The 19,606-nt window shown below is 30.9% G+C and overlaps 1 protein-coding gene across 1 annotated transcript in view; it reads left to right on the top strand.

The window, feature by feature from the left end:
- The window catches only part of LOC138700278 (potassium voltage-gated channel subfamily KQT member 1-like), a 677,493-nt gene that overhangs the window by 580,966 nt on the left and 76,921 nt on the right, over positions 1-19,606 (top strand). Inside the window, exon 9 of the mRNA XM_069826783.1 lies at positions 11,677-11,747. Coding sequence (XP_069682884.1) covers positions 11,677-11,747 — 71 coding nt within the window. The remainder of the gene's footprint in view (positions 1-11,676; positions 11,748-19,606) is intronic.

Raw genomic sequence — 19,606 nt, 5'->3', positions numbered from 1 at the left:
AAGCACATTCCCGCAAATTCATTTCACCAATTGCACAATAAATCACCAATATTTGAAATAAAGTCAGTCCAGTTACTATAATAATTAGCGTTAATTTGTAAATAATATTCAAATAAATTCAATTTGTCATATCGTTTTTCAATGTCTAATTCAATTTCAAGGTTAATGTTTATTTTACTCTCTTGATTATATCAAGGTCAATGTCGACATTTGATTCTCGGAAAAAATCAATACTTTCGCGTCTGCGCACATCTCACAATTTACGAGGTAGTGCACAAGGTCACTTCCGCTCCTCAGTCAGATAAGAATAACATAAATACTTATGAATAATTTCAAGTTAGAAATATGGTCGAGCATAAAAAGTCGTATGAAACTTGGCTATAATGGTAATTAAGACGCTCGTATGAAAATTATGAAACTCGCTTGTGCTCGTTTCATAAACATACTCGTGTCTTAATTACTACCATTATTGGCTCGTTGCATAATGTACTATTATTATTCTAATCGCTTGCTGTAGCTATCTGCAACATCCGACAAAGAGCAAGTCTTTCTTGCACGCAATAGCCTCATGATTGTAGGCGAGGTTAGCCGAATGTATATAATTGATGAATTGATGAGCAAGTGGTGTTCTCGAGATCTTCCTTATCTATACTATTTACTTCTATTCTCATTCTCCACTTCTCGTAACGTCTACCATCAGAACAAATTATTCGAATACTGTACTTGTTCACGATTCGAGATATATCTCAAGACCTTACAATAATCGAATAATTCATTTTTTTTTTATTTGAATATTCCCATCACTAACATTCACCCAAGCCCTCTCACTGTCAAAGACAATCGGGATAAATCGCAATATAGCGAACGCCAGTAGGGGAAGTTAACCCCACCCACATGAAATATGCATTCGACACAACGCTCGCCTATCACGTAGAGCAGTGATGTCAAAGCAAGCGCATTTTTCTGACCTTGACGTCGTGCGCGGGCAGCAAGCGCTAAGTATGGAAAGAGGAAGGGTTGTGTATATGAATAAGCAACCTGTTGGATTAAGAAAACAAACTCCAAACGGAACGTGAAATTTTATGTCGTTTTTATATGGCTTCTTTCTGTTTAATATTATCTATATTCTCTGTAAAACAAAAGTACTAACACTGATTTCTTAATATTGCACTTGTGTTTTAAATCTTAATAACATAATAGAGAGTTAAGAAGGAATATTCACTGAAATTCCATAGTAGTATAATATTATACTGTATTAAGTGGATGAAACACATCATTTATAAAGAAAGTGATATTCCAAAGAAAGAGATTGTGTATGACATGATAAGTTGGAATTTATATTGATGGTATCTTTAGCCTTACAAAAGTAATCAATAAACTAATCAAAACAATATTACAGTACAAAGCAAAGTTACCTAGGTACTGTAGCCTATCTGTGTAACTAATATAACATAATAAAACTCTTATCGCATTATGCTTTTAAGGTAATATTGTGAGCAACTTCCTATCATCAGAATATTAAATAATTTTCTCGAAATCTGCTGAAGCTATAGAGCTGACATTTTTACAACACATGGGCATGTATCTTTTGCTTATGATGTAACAGTAGTTGCTTTATTAATTCATTTCCTTACAAACAACTTCCATGCGAATATTTTCAAAATTTTCAATACACTATCTTCAGTAATACGTATATACGGTATATTAGATTTACGAAAACATTCTGTAAGGCTACTAAATAAACAGGCCTATACCTGAAATTTTCACTTTTCTATACGAAAATTTGAGAAAATATTTCTTTTGAATAAAAAAATCAAACTTGTGAAAAATGAGCATTTTAAATTAAAACTACATTCTTATAATGCACTTATACTTCTCAGACAAATCTAAAAATTAACATGGATACAGTTTTAATAAGTTCTCTTCCCTTTATCTATTGAATCAGTGCTGGCCATCCCTGAATATAGCTCGACCAAGCGGCATATGCCACCTCTTTCTTCTGTCTCTTTCCTTTCTGCTGTAAAGCACTCGGGTTCTCCTGGGCTTTAAAGCGCGCGCTTGCTCCTGTGGGCATCAATTGACATGTCTGACGTAGAGTGTCTGATGAGCTAGTAGGGGAAAAGTGGAAAGAGTCGTGGGCGGAGCTTCTACGTTGGCTATATTGCGATTTGCCCGACAATCGCAATTAGAGTACTTCTGCGTGTCTTTGGGGGTGGAGAATGTGAATAGAAGAAATGCGCGAAGTGCAAGGTGAAAGAGTGGTTAGTAGTAGGACAGATTGAAACTGATTTAACGAAACTTCTACGTAAATATTCTGAAAAATTTGATTTTGTTTTATTCTTATGTTAAAAAATCGCAGTTCTTTCCTGAATAGAATGGAGAATGGTATATGGTTTGGTAGAAAATACCTTTGTTCACTCTTTAATGCAAGTTAAAGTGACTCTGTGCTACGCCCCCATCTTAAGGGAGGCCTATAGAAAAATATGGCATTTTAGACAAAATATTGATTTTTTTTTTCTGTAAATGGTTCCTAATACCCTATTTTACATTTTAGAATATAATCTAAATTTAACAGAAGAAATACTGAAATCAGAAGTAAACACTGAAATACTGAAACAGTTGTCTTTAGAGACAATTAATATTAGGTGCCCTCCACAAAACTGGCTTCATTTATACACCGATGGATCCTTGATCTCCAGAGAACAAGGTGCCGGTGCAGGTGTTACGTGCTGTCTCTTCTCACTTTATAGATCTCTTGGATATGGAACAACAAGCTTTGATGGTGAAATCATTGCAATAAGTGAAAGTCTCAGGAATCTTCTATGCCACATCAATAAATTTATGAATGCAGTTATATTGTCAGACTCCAAAGCAGCTATTCTATCAATAGTCTCTAAACACATACCTTCATCTCAAACAGCAGAAATAACTAAAATGCTCTCTCTATTAATATCACTCAATAAAAGAATTGTATTCCAATGGATACCATCCCATTGTGGAATCCTGGGAAACGAGAATGCAGATGCTTTAGCAAAGAAGGGCAGCACTGCTACTTACAGACCTGTTACTAAATCTACGTATTACTCTGTGAAGAGATTTATTAAATCTACATACTTAGACTTCAACAAACAAAATTTGATAACTCAATCCCAAGGAAAAAAATGGAACTCTCTGCATCAAAATCCACAGTTAATTCCCGATTTACCACGAAAATTGTCTGTAGATGCATTTAGATTGGCAACAGGCCATGATTGTTTGGCCAAACATCTGCATAGAATTGGAATATATCAGTCCCCTAACTGCCCATTGTGCAACTTAAACCAAGAAATGGATTCGGAACACCTCAAAAACTGTGCTTCAGTGCTGGTCATGATAATATCTTTGGAAAATATTGGAGTGCAAGAGGTCAAATGACTTTATTGTCAAACGCCAGGCATTAGAAAACAACAACAACAACATTTTGCTCAGTTTCATGAACGTAAGAACGTTTCTCTTTATACCACTTTTACTGAGACTCATTTTAATATAAGATAAAAATAAAAATAAGAGATAAAATCGGCGGATTTATAAGGAAACTTGTTTTCTAGTAGACATCACTTGACAAAAATAAATTGTATTTATTTCAGTGTATTAAAGAAGTCGTGGAAAATTTAGCTATGTATGGCATAATACAACAAATACTGAGTTTGTTTCCGAGAACATGCAATCAAGTTTGTACAGTTTTAAACGTCTTTTTTAATATTTTCCGGAAAAAATCAAAATCACGATAGTCACAGATGAATACTGAATCCACTTTTAGATGATTGCGTTCAACTGGCTGGAATTCTAAAAATAATATGTATAAAAGAAGAACTCATTGGAATATATACCTACTGGTCGAATATTGAAATTATACTTGTTTTTTTTTAAAGATGGGACATGACAGGAGCGTTGCGATCGGAAAAACAACTGAATGTCGCATAGCGTGGTAGGCCTGTTGCTATGGTAACAACGGTTAATTTGCCAAACTTATAGTTCCCACGTGGCAAGTGCTTAATAGCTCTCTTGGCGACATTTATTGTGCACACAATGTTAGCATTGGTACGTTTCGTCTTTGATTCTCTGTCGATTTTTGTAAAGTTTTCTTACCTTCGAGTCAATTGTCAATGAATGTTTTAACGTCAACCATCTTAAGGTATACTTACACCTTTACATACAAAAAATTTTGTTTTGCATAATTTTGTTCTGTAAAATTTTTATACAATTGAGAATGGTACCAGAAAGAGAATGAAGTGAACAAATCCCTTGAAATTATGTCTAAATTGTTTATAAAAATTATTTTGTTTATAATTTTGACATAGTACAACTTGAAACATGATAGCTCATGCAGTTTTTAAGATAGAGCCACATTTTTTTCACTGTTTTATAGCTAAAACTATTCTTTAGTGCCTGACATTTATTTTCATTTGCATTAATTAAATATTACCATATATGTAACTTATACTAATATTTTATGTTGCATATATCATGTAAAAAATCCATAGATAATTTAGACATCGGATTTTTTGGCTTTTTTAGCGTATGCTGAAACATACGTTCTTTAATGCACCTAGTTTTAGGCAATATAATCGCTCGAAAGTTTCTCGTGTTGCATACATTTAGGCATTTTTACATAAAATTGTTGCAAGCTATCCTATTATAGCCTAAAAATCCGATGTCTAAAATTATTAACTACATTAATGTTATTTTACTCATTGTCAGGCACTAGGGGATATTTCAATCTTCAAAATGACACCAATATCTTCTTGGTATCACCATATTTAACTGAGATATCATGTTTAAAAGAATTAAATATTCTAAAATTACTATTTACAGGACATGAACCACAAACTTTCAGAGCCTAGAAGACAGCATTATCATATTTCACCCCTTAAACAGCTTCATGTCGGTCCTGTTTCAGCTTCTTTCTGCCTCTCAAATACCTCCTCCTTGTTTTAACTTCAGGTGTTGAATGTTTTTTTGGCATTTTTGTCCTTATTTTCCATTGATGCAACAAATCCTGCGATGGTGTTTGTCCCAGGGTTTATGCTCATCCTCCTCACAATTTTAATTTCTCCTTTTGGACTCTTATTAAAATGACATACAACATCACTGACACACAAATTTTAAAGTTTTATGACTAACAGTAAAAGATTATAAATTACTTCATTATGTAAAAACGTGTTTTCAATTTAATGATCATGCCCTCATATCTATGCATTTATTTTGGGACTAGAAAGAAGTTTAGTTTACAAGCAAAGTTGGACGAGGGGATTGACTTATACGAGGATCACTCCAAAAGTAATCCACAATATTTATTTAAAAATTACATTTTTATTCTACAGCTTTGCTATTTTCATTCTTCAGGAACAATACGTCACTTTTCCACATAATACCCGCACCTTTCAACTGCCTTATGCCACCTTGGAATGAGGGCCTGTATACCTGCACGATAAAAGTCTGAACCAACACGTCTGAGCTACTCTCTAGTGCCACTCACACGAACTATTTAAATTAAATTTGAATACAAGGGGGAAGGATGTATCTATGACCTCCATTAATTGCAAAGTTTTAGAATAAAAAATTAATTATAAAAAATATTTTGAAAATTTTAATTTTTCATCATTTTTTGCGTTTTGTGGGTGTACATATACCTTAACGACTATTGCTAGCTTCCATCAGCTGGCAGCGTGGTAGTCCATATTGGCAACATGGCACTGTAGTTTCAAGCTCGGCCACTTAACTGTCATGTCTAATCTTTCAAGAAAATAAGTATAGACTTTTTTGTGCCAGACTGTAGACCAGTCTCGGATTAAAAGAATGAAACATTACCTCGAGCTTGGAAAAGAAGCTTTTAAATTCTTTTGACATATTCAACATCGTATTCATACAAGGCAAGTTTTTCGTCTATGATTCCTATTTTAAAAAACGACGAGAAATCTCCCTCAACAAGAAAATATCGCTTTGTGTGTATTGAATAGGCCTACCAGAGTTCAGATTTGAGAAGATAATTTCTGAGAAATAGACATAGGCCTAGATGTTCTTCCCATTAATTATTTCGTACTTTATAACAATTAAAACATTTTTTTTTTGTTTTATGTTCAGCATTGTTTAACTTCATGTTTTTTTAAATATAAAATAAATGTACGGTATGTTAAGGGTTTTTTTATTTTATAAATCATCTTTTTACACGATCCTCTAGGAGGTTGCGACCTCACTTTGGAAACTAATGGGTTAAAGGATGTGGAATAAGACCTGTATTGTATGGGAGTACAAAGCTGGAGGAGGAAGGACACGAAACTGAGCAGAGTGAGCGAAAGTTGTAATGGAGACCAAGGTCTTAAAATGCCTGTAGAGACAGTGAGTGAGTGAGTGAAAATTGTACTACATTTTGAACACCATACAATTATATTAGAGAAGATTTTCTGTATGATGCTATATTGTTAAAGAATAATATAACAAGCAGGGTTGCCAGATGTTCTAGATTTCCCGGGATTGTTCTGGATTTTAATGGTGTGTCTTGTGTCCTGGATTGAGTTATTTGTCCCAGAATGTAACAAAATTGGAAAAATATAATTTTTCTCTCATTTACATAAAATTATTTTTAAAAACTCCTTATTCATTTTTTCAAGACCGTATACAACCTATGTTTAATGTCGTCAACGCTGCATAGTGCCTCCTATCGGGTTGTATTGAAAAATAAATGATAATACTGTAGCATGTATTATGCAGTACCATCTTTATCCTTTACTTTCTTTGGAAGTTGATTTATTACTGACAGAATTTGAACACAATATCATGCATTTTTTTTCTGTATAGATCAGACTGTAACATGACAATATTTTTCGAAAAACTTGCCAATAATTGAAAGGAAATTTAATAATCTAACAAAAATGTAACAAAATTAAAAGTTTAGGTCCTATATAATTAGTTGAAATACATAAAACGAATAAAATCAGTTATATTGCAAATTAAATTAATTAAAATGTATAGTCATGTTAAGGTAGGAATGCAGTACCGTCACTTGTCCTTGATTCCTGATGAGAGAATCTGGCAACTCTGTACACAAGACATCATATTTTGCGGGATAACCCTAATTATACAGTTAAAATGTTTTCAAGTAATAAATTTTATAACTTGTAAGCTAAATAATAAAAATGTAATATATTAGCATTTTAATATTACAATATTAAACTACAATTTTTAAACGCATAAAATTATTAATTATGCACATTACATTGTTAAATTAATTTCGAATTAATTTATGTACCGGTACTGTTCTCCAACCAGGAGATAAACCGTGAAAGGAATGTGCTTACTATTGCGTCATGTATTGGAGCGAAGTAGATAGATAATATTAGAGTTATAACGTCAGTTTAAAAAACATACACTCTCCTGCATATGTTATTTCCTGTATGGAGGGATTAAAAGACCAGGGGATTAACAATGATCTAATTTTGTAACTAGGATAGTATAAAAATGTGTATATCAGTGTTATGGTTTGTGCTTTGAGAGATAGCCAATAGAGATACGAGTACCCAGTGTGTGACCTTATGACATCTTATGACATCAACATTCATTCACAGCATCACCCCGCTTCGTTTCATTTCCTGGAGACTTTCTCATGGTTGGAGTACAGTAGGCCTACTAAGAAACTAAAGAAATCACAGAACTGTATATTATTTCACAAACTTGATTAAGTAAGAGAATAGAATTACGTAGAAAATACACATCCAACTTCATAAATTATAATTCAGTGGCATTGATGACATTTAGAATACCAGTACTTTAATATTTCATTTTAGAGCATAGAAAAGATATTATTTGTAATGCAGATTATCTCCAAAGTGTGATAATTATATTATTTATGTGTGATATACAACGTTAGATAAAGCTCTTCCAACTTCTAGCTACTGTATAGAGTTTGTGTCAAAGATTTTATGTCAGAAGACATTATGTCTCGAAAGATAAACGCAAAAACATCAGAGAGACTTTCACCAAGCTTTTCATTTTTGCTTATGATATGAAAAGGAATGACGTTTGCATGTTGATGTCACTTTTCAAGAACTAAAGCAAGATGCTTACAGATAATAGCGAATGGCATTTAACTGCATTGCTCTCTAGTTTGGATGATGCTCAGGTTGTTGGCTGAATCAACACAAGTGGATAACCGTTCACCTCGGTATTAGGTAAGTGAGCATGACATAACCAAATAAAAACAGAAGTCCTGCCAACAATGAATGCATTTATCCACCAGCACCGAATGTTTCTACTGAGAACTGTACTAAGTTTCATTTTTGTTTCAAATAAATATTCGTCTTAGTTCCTACAGAATATCTAATTACATGTATAAGAATGGAGATACCTTCAAATAAAATATATTAATTTGAAAATGAATAATTCATTACCGGTACATTAATATTTGGAACTACCATAAACTGGGGTTACTTTGAACACAGAGGAAACTTTGAACATTTTTTTCAGAAAATCATATTTAGGTTTCTAGATGCTACACTTGTTCGATGGAGGTAAATTTGGAATGAGAATGATTTTTATGATAATTTACCTCCATCTATAACAGGTGCAGCATATAGAAACCTAAATATGATTTTCTGAAAAAAATGTTTAAAGTTTCCTCTGTGTTCAAAGTAACCCCAGTTTACGGTACTTCACAAGAGATTCAGTGTTGTGTTAAATTTAAATTTAAGCTTGAACTGAGTTAAATACTGACTTGTTTTGTTAAATTTTTAAGGAACAGTCAGTCATACACCATTCTTCTGATGGCTTCATATCAAATGAATCGGGATTCAATATCTGTTGGATATTCTAATATTACTTACTTACTTACTGGCTTCTAAGGAACCTGGAGGTTCATTGCCGCCCTCACATAAGCCCGCCATTGGTCCCTACCCTGAGCAAGATTAATCCAGTCTCTACCATCATATCCCACCTCCCTCAAATCTTTTTTAATATTATCTTTCCATCTACGTCTCGGCCTTCCTAAAAGTCTTTTTCCCTCCGGCTTCCCAACTAACACTCTATATGCATTTCTGGATTCGCCCATACGTGCTACATGCCCTGCCCATCTCAAACGTCTGGATTTAATGTTCCTAATTATGTCACGTGAAGAATACAATGTGTGCAGTTCTGTGTTGTGTAACTTTCTCCATTCTCCTGTAACTTCATCCCTCTTAGCCCCAAATATTTTTCTAAGCACCTTATTCTCAAACACCCTTAACCTATGTTCCTCTCTCAAAGTGAGAGTTTCATAACCATAAAGAACAATCGGTAATATAACTGTTTTATAAATTCTAACTTTCAGATTTTTTGACAACAGACTGGATGATAAAAGCTTCTCAACCGAATAATAACAGGGATTTCCCATATTTATTCTGTGTTTAATTTCCTCCCGAGTATCATTTATATTTGTTACTGTTGCTCCCAGGTATTTGAACTTCTCCACCTCTTCAAAAGATAAATTTCCAATTTTTATATTTCCATTTCGTACAATATTCTCGTCACGAGACATAATCATATACTTTGTCTTTTCGGGATTTACTTCTAAACCTATCTCTTTACTTGCTTCCAGTAAAATTCCCGTGTTTTCCCTAATCGTTTGTGGATTTTCTCCTAACATATTCACGTCATCCGCATAGACAAGCAGCTGATGTAACTCGTTCAATTCCAAACCCTCTCTGTTATCCTGGACTTTCCTAATGGCATATTCTAGAGCAAAGTTAAAAAGTAAAGGTGATGGTGCATCTCCTTGCTTTAGCCCACAGTGAATTGGAAATGCATCTTACAGATACTGACCTATACGAACTCTGCTGTACGTTTCAGTGAGACACATTTTAATTAATCGTACTAGTTTCTTTGGAATACCAAATTCAATAAGAATATTATATAAGACTTCTCTCTTAACCGAGTCATATGCCTTTTTGAAATCTATGAATAACTGATGCACAATAATAATAATAATAGTAATAATAATAATAATAATAATAATAGTCTTCACAACAATCATCTCCATAATTATTAACATTTCTGCAACCATCATTCCTACACATATTTTCTCTACAATAATTGTAGCCATTGTTATCTCCATCATCATCACCATCATCATCATCATCGCCATCATGGTCATTTTATATTCTCTCCTCTTTCCCTCCGTGTGATCCTTTTTTCTCTTCTTCTATTGCTTATTTCGTCCTTTTTCTCACCACAGCCTCGTTTTCTTTTTCTCCTCCCCCTCATTATTGTCTTCTCCTGCTGATTTCTCTTGTTTCATAAATAAATAATTTGCCTCTTTAGCCACTCTAATATATTTTAACATGGTTTATGAAACTTCATATCTTTTCACTTACTTCAGCGAAATACAAATTTTAGTAAATATATCAAAAGTGTGACAATATTATTTCTTACATTGGTACAGTTATTTTTTCCAATTTGTTTCATTTGACCAATCATATTCCATTTTCTTAGGTTATCAATATTAGACATCAAAAATAGCCTATAAATACTTATTACCGGTACTCATTATAGTCTGAATATAATATATTTCCTTATAGGCCTACTTTTATCTTTTTTTTTATGACTTAGTTCAATCAAAACAGTAAGCTTTTATATAGGTTTCTGAAAATCACTGGATCTCTATTTCCAAATAACTTTAAACACCAGCATATGTAATCTTTTCACTTATTTCAGCCGAATATAAATTTTAGTAAATGTGTCAAAAGTGTGACAATATTGTTTCTTGCATTGGTACATTTTTTTTCCAATTTGTTTCATTTGACCAACCATATTCCATTTTCTTAGGTTATCAGTATTAGACATCAAAAATAGTGTATAAATACTTATTACTCATTATAGTCTGAATATAACACATTTCCTTATAGTTTTATCTTTTTTTTTTTATGACTCAGTTCAATCAAAACAGTAAACTTTTATATAGGTTTCTGAAAATCACTGGATCTCTATTTCCAAATAACATTAAATACCGGTAAAGTATTCAACATGAACAGTATATGTACCGGTAACTTTCATGACAATATCATGTGAATGGGTCAGTAATTTATTTGTAGTATCGCCATTCTGCAACAGAAATAAACGTACATTTAACACGGTAGTTTTTGGTTAACGTAGGTAGAGTATTTCCAAGAACTGTAACACTACACTTGAAACCTGTACATACACTACGTAAATGATTAAATCAAAGTAGAGGGTGATCAAAAAATGTTTATAAATTTTATAATGGGAATTCTTGTAACAAGAACATAATAAAATTATTGTTTTTTTGATTGCCCTGACGTTTTTAGTTTAATACACTAGTAGAGAAGATGTAAATAAATACTCGTAGTTTCTCGCAATGTATTATTTTACAACTAACAGTAACTTCTAACGCAACAATTAATGGAGTCAATTTTCTAATACTATTGTAAACTTTTTTCACAAAAGTTCAACATTCGAATTATTACTTTCTTATAATTTGACTATAATAACCATAAATATGTAAACAATAAAACTTTATTATTCTCATTTTAATAATTTTAAATAAAAGATTATTTTTATATAATTATTTCGAAACAATCACAACTACAGTACTTGAAGAGAAAGATTTAGGTTAAGAAATGATTGTACTCTATTGTTGATTATTTGCAGATGAAGATGAAGAGCCGCGGTGTGTACAACTAACAAATCAACACAAGGGGGCCATCAGAGCGATAAGAAAGGTAATACATCTTTGCAAAATATTTCATATTCTCTGGCTTTAAATAATGTGATTAAATGTCGTTTTACCTGACGTAACATTATTTTCTATTAAATGATTGTCAACATTAACTGAATTTAATCCTAATCATTTTGTAACATTTTAATTTAGCGAATATTTAGGTAATTGTTTTGTATTATTAATCAAGATACTCGTTCAAAAAATTGTTCTCATATTTCACATCCATGACGTAAGTTACAATACTTCTGATTTCATGTGCATCTTTATTTTAAAAAAGTTAGACGTGTAATTTACAAATTTACAAGACATTGACCAGAATAATTTTAAATTTGCATAACTAAAGCATTTGAAAATGTAAATATTTTAAAGTTTCTTTTTTATAATATTTAAAGTATTTGGTAATGTAAATATTTTAAAGTCTTTTATAATTCTTCATATCTTAACCTCTAAATCACTTACTGCACCAAGATATTTCAATTTACTAAATCTAAAACAATTTCTTTATATAAGCTAAATCTAATTTTATTAAATTATGATGCCCCTAAAACTCAGACCCAGAGTATAAGTGAATAAAATATGTTTATTAATTGCATTAACAAGAAAATAATTTCTAATATCTTTGCCAGGCTGGATACTTTGTGTGTGTTTCAAACTGCTGTCTATTTTTTGCTCATTTACATGAAACAACTAGAGAATGAAAGAATCAATTGTAGGAAGAAAATGATTTAAATAAATTTCTATTTAACAAAATTACAGTACTAATCAAGTTACATATTTTCCATTATCAGAGTTCATAATAATTTATACAATGACAGCATTATTTCCCCTTCATTGAATTTTAATGTAAGAGGCTCCGGTAGTGCAATTTATTTTTACTAAATATTTTTGCTTTCTTATTTCATATTATTTTAAAAAACTTTGTCTTCAATTTGATATATTTAATATACCAGTATATGCTACTCTAACTAATTAACAATTCGCCTGTTATAACAGAGACCATATAGGTCCGGAAAACAATTGCAAAAATATGCATATATGGAATAGAGAAAAATCAATACAGTAGGTAGCAATCATAGTACAATATGCAATTGAAGACATTATTACAAAAACAACTCATGTCAGCTGTTTCCGTACAACTGGTGTTTATCCTTGTCGCTATTGCACATGACATGCGTCATTTCTGGAGTCTATAAACATTTTGAAATAGTAGCAAATGTGTCCTTAACTCAATTTCATTAAAAGTAACTGGGGCTGTTTTTGTAATAATGCCTTCAATTTAGAAAGTTTAAAAATTAAACCTTATATAAATGATTATGTAAAATGCTTATGGATTTCTTTAAGATATTTAAACAAATATTTTTAATATCTTGACATGTCATATCATATTGTTTTAAAATGTCTAGTAGGCCTATATTTATATGCTGATCCGTAGGCACCAAAAAGCAAACTCCTCACTTCCCATGTGTAATCAATTACATTATACCTCTCACTTAAGTGAGGAACATATGGGTGGTAAATGACTTGTTTTTCCTGATCAATTGCTAACGCTTGAGATACATCCTTTTCGAACCGTACAGTTGATGCAAATCTGGCTTTCAGGTAAAGCTCCCTGTGAAGCAGACTTGAATAATTTCAAGGGAAAAATTGTTCCGGGGCCGGGTATCAATTCCGGTACCTTTGGCTTAGTGCACCAATGCTCTACTGACTGAACTACCCAGGAACTACACCCGACCACAATTCAAGTAACACAGAGTTTGTATGCACTCAAAGTTAGGTTTCTGGCATCTTGTCAGCCCACTTGAGGTGTGTGGTTATAAAGGGAAAAATTAAGGCAGTGTCAGGTGTAGTTCCTGGGTAGCTCAGTCGGTAGAGCATTGATGCGCTAAGGCAAAGGTCCCGGGATCGATACCCGAAACAATTTTTCACTTGAAATTATTCAACTGTGGAATGATTTTTAGCATAGCTGATTGAATTTTTTTTATAATAAGTATGGGGTGCGCGGTAGCAAAGATGCTGTACTGCAAGCCAGAAATCACAGATTCAATTCACAATGGGGTCATGGGTTTTTCTCCATTCATCTAATCGTTCCAGCCGTACTAATTCTCCAAAATTAAGACTAATGTCATGTAATCTATGGCGAATCTTCAGCCTCATCTTGCTAAATACCATCTCACTATCACCATTTCCATCAACACTAAATAATCTAGTAGGCCTAGTTGATACAACATCGTGAAATGACCAAGTAAGAAAACACATACCGGAGCCTCTATGATATTTGTTTAAATTAATGTCTTAATGAGTATAAACTGTCTTATTTAATAATTAAATAGCATTGGAAAATCATAAGCAAGAAAAGAGAGTGATTCTTCCATTCTTCTCAAATGAACATCCATGCTTGAAAAGTTTAAATTTCTTCAGATGTGTCTAAATTATTTTTTACTTCCATAATCTTAATATTAATACAATAAAATTATAAGAAGTAACAAAAATACATTGTTAGGACTACCAATATTCATTAATCTTTCTATGAATTTAATAATGAAAATTAAATGTGTACTGTAGCTATTTGAGTAGTCATTCTACTGATTTGTATGTATCATCATTCTTTTCTACATTAATTCATTCAAAATATATATATTTGTTTTGTAAGAAATATGAATATCCTCTCTCTTATTTTTAATGTGTACCACATTAACTTCTTCATAACTTTTCGTAACTTATAAATGTGCTTAATAAAAAATTCGATTAAAATATGACTCTTATCTACTACCCATTTATTAGCACATATTACACTAAGTAAATTATTTGTTTTATATTCAAGCTTTCAATTTTTTCCCTTTGCTTCAGCAAAATTTCAGGCATATAATTTGAACACAACTTAAATTTGGAGAAAGATTCTCATCATATCAATATAACACTTAGTCTGTAAAAAAATATATACCTATTATCTTTCTGTTTCGCACATTCATTCATGTAAAATAATATGTAATATTTTAATTCTTTCTTAGATATTTGGTTTATTTACTTTTTAGCATAATCGTAATAAAGCAATAATTAAATCTATTAAACATGATTGGTAATCTTATAAACAGCACAAAATTAAGGTTATGTAGATACTGTAATAACTTTTAAACTATCTTAAATCATATACCGGTACATGTATAAATGTCCTATAAAACAAACCATAACTTATATTCTAAATATGTATAAACTTAAGTTAAATATTAATTATATTGTAACTTTATACTTAACTATTTGATATGCTACAGATAAAAAATGCATGTCTTTTTTACTCATTTTCACTCATGTGGAAGCTCCCAGGCAGTAAGGGTTGAAAGATGGAGTAAACTTAAAATTACACTTGTATTTACCCATACTGTCATACATTTAAACGCTAATAACACTATTAATTAGTATTTTAATGAGTATCCCTTCCTGATACTTGATTTTTATTTAGACGAACATTTGTGGCACTTGAAAAATGTTATTTATAATTTAATTATGTTGCATTTTCAAGTCTCCTTCATTTGCCTTTTGTATAATACTAGTTATTGTGCTTATCACGTTTTTCTGTCATACGTTTACCAAAATATAGCTAGATAAATTAATATAAAGTGTTCATCTGGACAATAAATTAGTATTGTCGATCTTATTCTTAAAAATGTAACTTTGATTTTCTGGCTGCAACAGAGAATGGCATTGAAATCGAAAATGCATGTTGCTGTACTCATTATTTTAATATTCAATTTACGTGTACAGAGAATATCTTAGACAAAATATTTATACGTTGTGAGAACTTGATAATAATTCAGTTTTTTCACGATCATTTATTTTCTAATATATTCCCTATAATAGGATGTAACACTAGTATTAGTAACCCACCTTGTTCTTTACAATGTTACAGCCAGAAGTTTGGAAATTAATTTATGCATATAAATTAATATTAAATATGCGTTCTAAATTTGCATGACCTTTCATTGAATGAAAATATTTTTACAAGTGTCAAATAATATTTATGAATTATGTATGTTAATTTTATATTATTTTATTTTAATGCAAATATTTTCTATCGTCTTATTATAAATGCAAATACCAGTATTTTCATGTTATTTAATGTAAATTGGACAATTTATTTAATCTATATCTATAATGGGTTATACTAATGGAATATTTAATACAAATAAGTAGTGTCTGTGTATCTAGGTCTCTCTCTCTTGAGTATATTACAGTTTTCCTGCTTCATTTGATGCCATTTACTTATCAAATGAATTACATTGCATCAGTTACAGCTCTGGTAAGAATGATAATAATTCTTCTCTCCTCAAGTTTGTGATACTGTCAATTTAGTGTACAACCTGTCTGTCAATTCATGCATTATAATACCGTATATACGCGAATATTCCGCGCCATCGAATAATCCGCGCACTCTAATTTTAAAAGAGAAAATTAAAAAAAAAAAATAAAATAAAATTGGCTGTAATTTGTGTTTCAAATAATGTGTGCAAACCAGTTCCTCTTCGCTAAATTCCAGAAAAAATATGCGCAGAATATTCGCGTATATACGGTATTTATGATTTATAGTCACTATATTCAAGGAATCTTAACTAATTAATTTAATTAATTAATTCAAATTAGATCTACAGTAATGCTTATTTCTGGAGATTTCAAATATCCAGTGCACGGTGAAACACATAAGCAAACATGTCAATCCAAAGTTCTGTTCGATTTTCAGTTTTGGCGAGTTACAATTACTAAAATAGACATTATATTCCTAAATTGTTGTAAGTGGAAGAAATTAGTAGGTCAAATTAATATATATTTTACTTAAAATATACTCTGCTCTCATCTTTAGGCACAATTATTTTATACGAAAATATGTAATGCATTGTTCCGAATAATGTAACAAAGTTCGAGCATGGCATGAAGTTTCTAAGCCTTGTTTATAGTGTTTTTTTGTTCAAATGGTCTCCCATAATATTTCGTTTATCTTAACTAAATAAAGTAAATTGAATATAGGTGTAATAAGCTGCTTATTTATATTCTCTAAGATGACTTTAAAAAATATCACAATGACACACATCTTAAATAATTAATTCAGTAAAATCTGGTATAGGAATTATTCAAGATTCCATTCCATTTGAGAAAGATTACAGTTACCAGAGCTGCGGTAGGGATTGTGCCGGCTGATAAGCTATCACTTCCCACCAGTCGGGAAACACATGAGTCCTTAGTTCAGAGGTTATTTGTTATGCTAGACTGACTGCCTGATAAATTATAATAGCTACCAGTGTAGCTCAGTCGGCTAAGGTACTTACCTGCCGATCCAGAGTTGCATTTAATCCTTTGACTGCATTTCATATTATCCTTTGCAGTCTTTGGATTTTCCAAAGGCTTTTGGCCTGTGATACACAAAAAGGGACGATATACTTTTACTGAGTTAAACCTTTGGCAACGATCTGCGAAAATAAATTTGTATTAAAGAGTGTAAACTCTATTTGTAATTTTGCATTATCTTTGTTTCTGCTTCAAATCGGTTCTTCAGCTAGAGAAGTGTGATAACAAAAATTCTGTCGATCACTACTCTGGGACAGAGTGGAGAAGGAAAGACCTCTAACGAGAATTCCAAATTGTAGAATTTGATACACCTCCACAAATGCTGTTGCTTTGTCTTTTGACTTTGCTTTGAAAAAAAAAAATTCTTTTTTTACAAATTTCTGATTACAAATCTAGTAACTTTTTGTTCTATAGTTGGCTCCCTGAAGTTACTAGATGATGTAGAGGGGAAGAATTTTAACTCACATAAATATTCATTTAACTTTCAAATCCATTTTTCCGTAAGTTTATTTTTCTTGATTCAACACCAACTTTTTTTATGCCGAATATTAATCAATCTGGATTAAATTTTTACTGCCAGTATTTATGAGGTAGCTGCATGTTTCTGTGCATTTATTTTGTAAGAAATGCTGCTAGTTTGTTTTATTAATATTTTTTTCATGAATTATAGGAAAAATAATATTTTTAAAAATTAAAAAATAATTTGAAAGTAAATAAATTAATGAGATATATCTTAAAATGAATGCATAGAAAGTTTTCTCTATGTCTTGTGAATGTAACTAAAAAAAAACGAGGTTTAAACATTGAGATTTTCTACTAAAATTTTGGTTTGAAAATATATCTAAAAAGAATAGAAAAAAATATATAAAATCAAAAGCCATAACCATTTGGGAATTCAAAATTTGGATTTTGTTAGTCCTGTAAACATGCTCTCATAATTTGGTTTAAAAAAATATTTAGGGAAAAAGTTGTCATTTTTAGTAGAGTGTCCCCTTAAACATAAGCTCATTACATTCTAAGTTCAGCATATTTAGGAGCTTCAAGTGATTTCATTGAATTCACTCCAATTTTACTGTAATATTTCCAGTTATGTTTATATAACTCTTAGTATTTTATTTTATTTATTTTATTTCAATTTACAGTCTATGAACACGTAAAGTTGTAAAAGACATTGTAGTACCAGTATAGTACTAAATTTATATCTGTACATTGAATAGCTATAAGATCCCAGTCATTTACATTATGAAATAAATTATAATTCCGTATATACCAGTACCGGTACCAATATTTATGACGTAGAGTACAATATCAGTTTTAGTTGAATATAGCAGATTCATGCAATAAAATTTTTAAGCGTACTTAACTTATTTTCAAAATCATTATAAAATATATGACATAAATAGCATGATAATTTATTGTTCATTTTTCTAAGAGAAAATAGCATATTGTAATAAAATGAGTTATGTAACATACCACTATTTACACATTACTCTCTGTAATAATAGCAGATATACCAGTACTGGTAGTCAGTTTTACTGTAGTTTTAAATATTTTAATTCACATCTTATTTCCTTGCAAATCAAACAGTTCTCTCGTTGATTATTATTTTTATACTGGTAGCAAAGATTGTGTTTTCATTATCCCATTTGTGTAATTTGTGAGACTTGAAATTGTGAACATAATCTTATGATATTATTTATTAAAATTCTAAGAGACATAAAAAAAATATTAAAGTATTTGCAGTTTCAACACAATGTATTTTGAATTACAACCAGTAAAATTTAAAATCAAAACAAATAACAATTAATATTTTGGTAAAAGAAGTAATTTAAAACAGTACAATTATTAAAGATAAATTTTAATTATATACAGGCTGAATGACTCTTTGCTTTTAATATATAAAATTATTATGCCCAATTGACGGCATGGATGTCACTAAATAGAAAGTGTCATAAACATTTCTTCCTGGAGTTGAGCATGTTATGATATATCATGTAGCATTTCAGATCTCAGTCATGAAGAGGAAGATGGACTCTTACATTTAATATCCTACTTTCTTTTTAAAATGAAGTATTGTATCTACTCACATGATTTCTTAATATGTCATTTTTACATTTCTTTTACTAATAAACAAATAAGAACGTTTTAACTTCTGTTATTTTCACATTTCATTATCATTTCATTAGAATATCATGAGTATCATGCCAATAGAATGTTTATTTTCCCAGTAGTTACAATTTATTTTTATTAATACCTTACTGGTACCGGCACTTTACTTTGTAAATATTTTCTATGAAGATATAATAAAACTAGCTAATTTCATATAATGTTTTTCGATAGTGATTTACAGCTAGACCTCGGATTTCAGGTTAAATGTCTCTTTTCTTTCGATAGGAATAAATTAAAACTATTTAATTATCTTTTCGTTTTATATAAAACCGGAATATGAATGTTTAGAAGGGGTTTTATGCTGCCTAAAATGCCTATTTTATCCACAGTGAACTATTTTAAGTTTTTAGAGTCTAA

Source organism: Periplaneta americana, chromosome 5 (genome assembly GCF_040183065.1).
Source record: "Periplaneta americana isolate PAMFEO1 chromosome 5, P.americana_PAMFEO1_priV1, whole genome shotgun sequence".
In the NCBI taxonomy this organism is placed as follows: domain Eukaryota; kingdom Metazoa; phylum Arthropoda; class Insecta; order Blattodea; family Blattidae; genus Periplaneta; species Periplaneta americana.
This window is presented reverse-complemented; position numbering and strand designations above follow the sequence as displayed.